General features: G+C 32.3%; 1 protein-coding gene across 1 annotated transcript; it reads left to right on the top strand.

Annotated features, from left to right (window-relative positions):
- Positions 1-548: 548 nt before the first annotated feature.
- Positions 549-4,637, top strand: LOC106397369 (probable alkaline/neutral invertase D). The gene is made up of 5 exons (XM_022697177.2): positions 549-1,074; positions 1,317-1,687; positions 1,911-2,342; positions 3,277-3,835; positions 4,240-4,637. Exons 2-5 carry the CDS (start codon positions 1,349-1,351, stop codon positions 4,530-4,532), a joined length of 1,623 nt encoding a protein of 540 aa, XP_022552898.2. The 5' UTR covers positions 549-1,074; positions 1,317-1,348; the 3' UTR covers positions 4,533-4,637.
- Positions 4,638-9,248: the final 4,611 nt, after the last annotated feature.

Here is a 9,248-nt window from a genome sequence, read left to right as displayed (position 1 = left end):
ATCCACTTTCCACGTGCAAATGAGAGCATTTTCGGATAATTACAAAACATTATATAACATATCATAGCCATGTCGGTCTTATGGTTATACACTTAATTTTTTGTTTCTTATGGTCATGCCCCCTAATTTCCCTTTTATCAACCATTTACGCAATTATCTACTTTCCTAATCATGATTGATTTCGATGAAGTAATGTCATTTATCTAATATTATTCGATTGGTTTGGAGTATCGTTTAGTATCTTTATTTTCTTGTTAAAGAAGTATACTATCATTTACCTTGGATTTTCATCAAGAAACATATCATTTGATTTGACGAACAAGTAATTCCACTTATTAGTTCACTTATTTCCTAAAGAGTATATTGCCTAAATTTAGAAAACGCCAATTCAGCAAGATTATTTTCCGTATATACGTCTTTATTTACAGATCCTATACACATTTGTTTCCTGTAAACCAAACCATCCAAAAAGAAAAACTTTTTGGCGTATAATTACACATATGTAAACTTCCAATAAAATACTATTAATATGCAAAGGATAACGATAACATATGGTATCAACAATGTCACTTTAAGAAACGATACAAACTGGTAATTTCAGCATGCAACTTGCTCGAAACAATAATGAATAAAATCTTGAGTAGATAAGTGGGATCTTGAATTCCGACAGGATATACACATTGTTGATTTTTGATTGGTTTCTACAATAACTAAAGCCATATTTAAAAGACTAATAGTAACATATACATATAAAAAAGTCGATAACGCCGATCGAACCCGGCGAAAAGTCCAGTGGCCCAATCGATACGTATTCGGCCAGGCTAGATTGTCAGAACAAGACGATGTCGTTTTCTTCCCGTGAATACCACGCTCCAAAAACCTTCTCTCTACGACAAAAGCCACTAGCCTTGTCTCTATTTCTCTCTCCACGAGAGAGAAAAACGAGACTTTCCACGTTCGTCGTTTCTCCTCTTCCTCTATATATATTACACTTCTTCATTCCGTTTTCCTTTTTTTCTCTTCTTCTCTCTCTCAACATTACCTCGCCGGCCGAGTTCTTCTCCGTCTTTAAAGGTCCGTTTTATCCTCTCCTTCTCAGATCTGAGTATATTCTTTGTATTTTCAACGTCTCCTTGTTTTATCGATAATCTTTTTACATCCATAACAACCAACAGTACTAATGGTTATTAACAAAATTTATCTAGATAAGTCTAACCTTTAATTTTCGTTACGTTCCAAGATCATTATCTAACAAAATTAAACAAATCATTTCCCAAGAACGCTCTAATAACTTTAACCTTTTTTTTTTGTTCCAGATCTATACTAAAAACAAAGTTTGTCATTCCCCATGGAGGATCTCCGAGTAAACTCACAAAGCTCGTTATCAGATGTGGACGACTTATCTCGGTTACTTGACCGGCCGCGGCTAAACATAGAACGCAAAAGGTCGTTCGACGAGAGGTCGTTCAGCGAAATGGGAATCATGGACAGCGGCATTAATTCTCCCGGTGGCCGGTCGGGATGGGAAACTCCAGCTTCGTCCACTAGAAACTCGTTCGAGCCGCATCCTATGGTCGCTGAGGCTTGGGATGCTCTACGGCGATCATTGGTTCACTTCCGTGGCCAACCTGTTGGTACTATCGCTGCCTACGACCATGCTTCTGAGGAAGTCTTGAACTATGACCAGGTATCGTTTGTGTAATAACTATTGGTGTGTCCCATAGTTATGTCTGAGGCTCTGTTCTGAAATGATTCATGATGACGTCAGGTCTTAACCAATTACGTTTCTGATTTGTAATAAGCGAATTTTTTTTTTGTATAACTGAAATGTTTTTTTATTATTTTGCATAAACTTCTCTAGAGAAACCTTTTAATAAATGATCCTAAGTTTATTTAAAATGTTTTATTAGGTTTTCGTAAGAGATTTTGTTCCAAGCGCACTAGCTTTTCTAATGAACGGGGAGCCAGAGATAGTCAAGAACTTCCTGCTCATGACAATTCAAATCCAAGGAAGGGAGAAAAGAATCGACAGATTCAAGCTCGGAGAAGGCGCGATGCCTGCTAGCTTCAAGGTCATTCACGACCCAATCAAGAAAACAGACACTGTCATAGCTGACTTTGGAGAGAGCGCGATTGGAAGAGTGGCTCCGGTTGACTCAGGTTTCTGGTGGATCATTCTCCTCAGAGCCTATACCAAATCCACTGGAGACCTTTCTCTAGCTGATACACCTGAATGTCAAAAGGGCATGAGACTCATTCTGTCTCTTTGTCTCTCCGAAGGTTTTGATACTTTTCCGACACTGCTTTGTGCTGATGGCTGTTCCATGGTCGACCGAAGAATGGTAATCGTTTTCTCTCTCTGTTTCTTCTCTATCATCCAAATTAATAAGAGTTGGTAGGGTTGAAAAACCGGTTCGGTTTAGAGTTATATACCGAATTATAATTAAAATAAATACTTCCGGCTAGTTCATTTTACATACTTCAGTTTGGTTTGGTTCAATTTTTTGATCAAGTTATTCAGTTTGGATGAACATATTTTAAAAATATCAGTTTTAAATACAGTATATTTTTATTTGATATTTCTTTCAATTAAGTATCATTTAAAATTTTCACACAAATTTAAAAACTAATATTTACCTACTTTTATTTAATTTTTCAAAAAATTTCAAAATTTATACCAATTTATTTATTTAATCTGTAATAAATAAATTAATTAATACAAACAACTTTAAAATTATAAAATAATATTTATTTTAGGGAAATTCTCTCAAATAGATTTTTTTAAGTTTTTGTCACAGAAATAGAACTCAAAAACTAAAATGACCAAAATAATATTTTTTTTTTGATTTTTTTTTTTTAATTTGAAATCCTATCCCCAAAACCTCAGTCCTCAACTCTAAACCCTTAAACCCTAAACCCCACCCCTTAACTATAAACCCTAATGTCTAGATTAATTAATCCTAGGGGTATAAGTATATATTTACTTCTTTTGATAAAACATTTAAGTTTATTTTGGTCATTTTTATTTTTAAGATCTATATTTGTGACAACAACATTTTTAGGTCTATCATAGAGAATTTTTCTTTATTTTATCACAAAAATTTAGTCTAAAATTAGAATTGATTTGAAATTGAGAGATTACAATTAAACATGTTTTCTTATATATATACTTTAGCTATTTCGGTATTGGTTTTGTTTCTTTGGGGTTTTAAGACAAGTTCGGTTCGGTTTGTATACCGAACTAGTGTCTAACGTGACGGAGTCTTGCGTGCGCAGGGGGTTTATGGGTACCCGATTGAGATCCAAGCTCTCTTCTTCATGGCTCTACGATCAGCAATGTCGATGCTAAAGCACGACACTGAAGGGAAAGAGTTCATGGAGAGGATATCTAAGCGGCTACACGCGCTCAGCTTCCACATGAGAAGCTATTTCTGGCTGGATTTTCAGCAGCTCAACGACATTTACCGTTACAAGACGGAGGAGTACTCACACACGGCGGTCAACAAGTTCAACGTCATCCCTGACTCGATCCCTGAGTGGGTGTTCGACTTCATGCCTCTCCGTGGCGGCTACTTCATAGGAAACGTCAGTCCAGCTCGTATGGACTTCAGGTGGTTTGCCCTTGGTAACTGTGTAGCGATACTTGCTTCATTAGCCACGCCTGAGCAGTCGGCGGCCATCATGGACTTGATCGAGGAACGGTGGGAAGAGCTGGTCGGAGAGATGCCGGTTAAGATTTGTCATCCGGCTATTGAGAGTCATGAGTGGAGGATCGTTACTGGTTGTGACCCTAAGAATACTCGGTGGAGTTATCATAACGGAGGTTCTTGGCCAGGTGATTTTTTTTTCTTCTTTTCTTTCTTGAAATTATTCTCTTTTAGATTATGATGAAAGTTTAGATATTTACATCTTTTTACTTTGTGAAAGTCAAGATTTAGTAGGTATCTATATTAGCGTTGATTTGTGGTAAAGTAAGGTATTTAGAAATCTATGTAATTACTTTTAGGCTTAAAAAGTTGGAGACAATATTTTGGAGAAAAAAAAAAGCATAAATCCTTCTTTACGGAAAGTTTTTCATTAGTCAAAATTCATCATAATGTATAAAGTATTTGATTGGAAAAAGAAATAGCTTTTGGTAGATAAATTGTATCTGTGGCTACCAAAACGTATTTCCTTTATGTAATGATGATTATATTTGTTCTTTTTGTTTCTGATTCTTTCTATCCGGCGACCGCGCAGTGCTTTTGTGGCTATTGACAGCAGCGTGCATAAAGACGGGACGGCCACAGATAGCGAGACGAGCCATCGACCTGGCGGAGTCACGGTTGTTGAAAGACGGTTGGCCGGAGTACTACGACGGAAAATCGGGAAGGTTTATTGGAAAACAGGCGAGGAAGTTTCAGACATGGTCCATCGCTGGTTACTTGGTCGCCAAGATGATGTTGGAAGATCCTTCTCATCTTGGAATGATCTCATTGGAAGAGGACAAACAGACCAAACCTGTCATTAAGAGATCTCATTCTTGGACTTGATAATGCTTGTCAATCTTTGAGAATATTCGGCTAAGACTTGTTAGTTTCTAAATTTTGTTTTACAATTTATTTAGTTTGTGTTTAATTATCCTATATCTTTTCACTTTTCCCCTACAAACTCTGAGCACAATCATTCTTTATGTTAGTAAAATTGAGGGTTACTCAATTAGTAATGGGACATATTTTCGGCTAATATAATTTGTAGAATAAAGTGATAACTTGTAGGAAATCATTTAAATAAAGATCCCATAGATAGTTTTATGTTTTCATAACTGTAAAAGCAAACTTATAAATAAGTAACGGCTCTTGAATCATGAGGTTTGCCAGCAATATTTAAAATGATAAAGGATGAGGGGTCATGAAGTGTTTTTGTCTAGAGAACTCATTACCTTAACTAAGATAAACTATATTAGAAAGCAAATATAGTTAGGGAGCATGAATTCATTGGAAGAAAGATAATAAAGAAACAGAAATAAACGGGGTGTATTCAATTGGGAGTTTTAGGTGATTTGCAATAAAATAACAAATCCACTGTTATTCAAACATGAATTTTAAAATCTCATTTAAAATTCAGTGTTATTGAACTTGACATTTTATGAACTACACTTTCAAATCTAGTGTTATTGAAAATATTTTAAGTTGTGGAGTTTTAAATTTTTCAAGTGATATTAAAGTGTTTGGGTAGAGTTCCTTAGTTAAAAATTTTAAAAATCAAATCTCATGGTTTTAGGTGACATTTTAGGGTGGTTTAACAAAATTCATTTTAATCTCTGCGATTAAGTGAAATCATCTAAAACCTCGTTAAAAATCAAATCACCTCAAATTTTATATTGAATACATCCCCCTAAAGATTTACAAGAAGTAAAGTTTGTCTTAATAGGAAAAGGCAAGCAGCCAGAGCAGCAGCAACTACGATCAAGAATGATACGATGAAGATCCACCATTCACGTTTGTTTAACCTAGGAACCAACAACACATTGGCATTGATATGGCCCAAACCAACGTACTTGCTCAGTGTTTCTCCATTTGCTTTGCTGGCAAAAGCTGCATGATCAATCTTAATCTTGGAGTTATTTGCCTCTCAAAGCATGACTCTACCTGGTACCAAAGTGTCGCGGAGCACATCATCATGAACTATGGCAGCTTTAAAACCAGCTCCAACCACGTTTCGACTTTCTCCTTAAAATTGCACCCTCCTCTTACGATCAAGACGAAACGGGAAATACCACGTAAAGCACTCTTTCTGCTGGCCGAGGTGACTTCAATGATGGAAGTGAAACTGTTCTCATCAGGATTACTTGCATTGTAAGAGCATCGAATCTACATCTCTATATTTTTCTCAAAAATAAAAATCTCTATTATAAAAGTGGAATTATTTCAACGTATGCTTCTGTAATAGAATTTTTTTATTTTAAAAAAAAATATAAAGAAAAATAATTTTTTGTCTCTATATTTAAAAGTGAAAATAACATATCTCTATATGTTCTCCTATAAATAAAAGAATTATATTATACAGTTATACATTGGAAAAAATCCACTTCTATAATAAAATTTATTTATTTTAGAAAAAAATATAGAAATGAAAATGGATTAGAATGGTTTAAGAAAAAGAAAGTTGTGTCATGATGGACAAAAGTTAGAAATAAAGTTATGGAAAATCAAGAACAAAACGACAACTTACAGAAATTAGCTTTCAGATTGATGTTGGAAACCCTTTGCCTTAACCTGCACAAGAAGGCAACAAGATTCCTACTCTCCTAGGCGAGCGCTTTGAGTCAAATCTAATAAAATTTGTTTTCAAATCTGTGAAGTAGGGAAGAAAAGTACTAATTGTGTACTCAGACGGGTTGAGTAAAACCTAATTAAAAATTAGTCCATATGGAAGTGGAAGCAGAAGAGTAAAAAGCAAGTGAAAATATTGATTAAAGAATCGCAGAAAATAACTCACAGAAAGTAGGTTTGATGTCGACGAGAGAATCCGTCCACATATGTAAAAGTACGAGGATCCCAAATACGAGAGCAACCAAATTCATCCGTCCTTCACTGTTTTTTTTTAAGGCTGATTTATTATGATATTACAATTATGATATAAGAAAAGTTACATAAACGATTCAACAACCGACAATAATCTTACCAGATTTACTTGCACCATGTTGAAGATCCCTTGTAAGTCTTTCTTCCGCAATCTGCATAATTGTTTGATAAATCGCTCTCTCCGGAACTTGAAACATGGATTTCCTGTAATCTGCAAAAAATTGCATAGTCTAGGATTCGAACCCCAGACCTGGGTGTAGAAGCCTTTAAACCTTAACCACTAGATTACGGTGATTCTACACTGTTAAGAAAATCTATAAATTAAACGTGGAGAAGGCCAAACTTTATTGAATTTGTAAACTGGTTGTGTACTCTAATTTCGTATTTATAGCTTTCTTTTGTAGACGGTATTTCTAGCTTTTAAAAAACAAATTTCTTTATCTTAAAAGGAAATTTTCTAAACTTAACAAAAAATCAAAATTTTATTTTTATAAAATATTAATAATAAAATTTGTGTCAAAGATAATACCAAATGAAATAATAATTATCCTTTAGTTAGATATTTTTTCTTATGAAAGTGACCGATAAAAGTCACTACAAATACATGCCTCTTTGCTATAGATAAACAATTGTGAATCCATACAAGTCAAAACTTCTTTTTTTGGTGTAAACGTGAAGAACCAAAAAAAGTTTGGAACTTCCGTGGTCATGTCTGATCTATCACTTGTTTTTACCTTTTTAATATGCACAAAAAAACACTTACTTTTAAGTTAATATTCTAGTATTTTATTAGAACGACCGTTTTCATACCAAAAAAGAAAATTTTAATTTATTTTTAATGTTGTTATTGTTTCACAAACTCTTCTTATTCATTATTATTTGAGAGATAAGTGTTGTCATCTCCAATCAAACATTAAAGTAGATTTTGTTTTCACAGTCAAATAATTACTATGAATTATTAAATTATCAGTATGACAAATTATATCACCTTGCATCATATATCATACTTTAATCTCATGAATCTATATTATTATTTATGAAGTTAATTTGCTGATTTGTCATGCTCTCCGTAATTTTAGTTTTAATCATATTTTATGTCCAATTATTAATTAATTTTAATAAATAAATAATTTTAATGATAAAGCTGATAATTTATAATTATCTTGTGATAATTAAAAATTCTAACGATAATATCATAGTTCGATTTATATTATATTTACTTTAATAATATTAAAAATATTATATATATGATTATATTATATTTTGTTTAGTAATATTAAACCGACTATTATAATATATGTATATACCACATAAAACAGAATGAATCATCTATCTTTTAAAATAAATTTCTTATGACAATCAAAATCACTCATTGTGATAATTTCTAAACAAGTTGGCAAAGAGTTCAAAAATATTTATATTATTATTTGCGAATTGATTTTTTTCGTTCTCACGTTAAAAGTTAGAGTGTTTAAAGTCTTTATTATCCTTAATAAATAATTAGATTGAATTTGTTAATATATAATTACCCATAAATTCAAACCAAATTTCGTTAATTTGATAATCATCATTATCTAAAAAGATTTTGTATTATGTTATCCAAAAATATTTACATCATAATATTTTTAAAATAAATATAATCCATGTATATAGTTTTATGTATATATGAATGTATTTAAGTTTATTTTACGTAATAAAAGATATTTTATTAAAATAAAAACTTTATTGTGTATAAAATTAATATTTAATTAATTATTAAATATTTCAAAAAATAAAAAAAATATTTTATTTTAATGATTTTTGAACTGATAATATATCTATTTAGTTAAAATTTCTGTAAAATTATTAACCCCGCAAGTGCGGGCAAATCACCTAGTTAAATGATAAATATGACAGATTATGTCTCATCAGATAATTCTGTAGACTTTACCTCTAATATAATTTAATTATGTCTGTTAAGTTTTGTATTTAATTTATGCATTTATATTTTCTCTTTAAATTATGCATTTAAACTTTGCATCTAAATTTTTTATTTTAGTTTTATACTCATATTTTTTGAATACATTTATTATGTCAAATTTTAGCAAATCTCAAAATCACCGTTTTTACTATATGTGTGAATAATTGTATGATATAGGCAATAGGTGCAACGATACACCTAAAAACTGTGAACATCCATTGAAAGAGATAGTGTTTCAAAGGATCTTGGAAGGATCTTATATGAACATTATATCTAGTTGTTAATTTAAAATAAAATTAGATTACACTAAATTTAATTTCTTTAGAAAAAATGTTTGATGATTTAAATCCAACTGATTCAATTTTTACAAAAAAATAAGTTGACCAAGCAAAATAAACTCACAAATCCAGTGTGATCCTTCTCATGTAACCCTAAAGATGGAAAGCTCAATCCAATTGATGATCGAGTCGATCCCAAAATCATACAACCAAAAGCACAAATAAGCTCGCATATTATAGATACGGAAGTGAGGAAGTATGGATGAAACAACGATGGTTGTGCAATGCCTACTAGTCATTCTGCAAAATATGGAGAATACAAATGTTGCTAACCACAAAAGGTGATGGTAGGATTGTCCACCCTTCATCCCGAAGGAAATAGCGTAGAAAACGAGCGCTACACTGAATAACAGTGTCCTACACCCATCAATGGTCAAATATTCT

The sequence above is a fragment of the Brassica napus genome, chromosome C5 (assembly GCF_020379485.1).
Source record: "Brassica napus cultivar Da-Ae chromosome C5, Da-Ae, whole genome shotgun sequence".
Lineage (NCBI taxonomy): Eukaryota > Viridiplantae > Streptophyta > Magnoliopsida > Brassicales > Brassicaceae > Brassica > Brassica napus.
Note: the sequence above shows the minus strand (reverse complement) of the source record. Positions and strands in the feature narration are given on the sequence as shown.

Coding starts and splice junctions, on each gene's coding strand:
- LOC106397369 (XM_022697177.2), top strand. CDS start 1,349: ATGGAGGATCTCCGAGTAAACTCACAAAGCTCGTTATCAGATGTGGAC. Junction 1,688..1,910: donor AAGTCTTGAACTATGACCAG/GTATCGTTTGTG, acceptor ATGTTTTATTAG/GTTTTCGTAAGAGATTTTGT. Junction 2,343..3,276: donor CCATGGTCGACCGAAGAATG/GTAATCGTTTTC, acceptor TTGCGTGCGCAG/GGGGTTTATGGGTACCCGAT.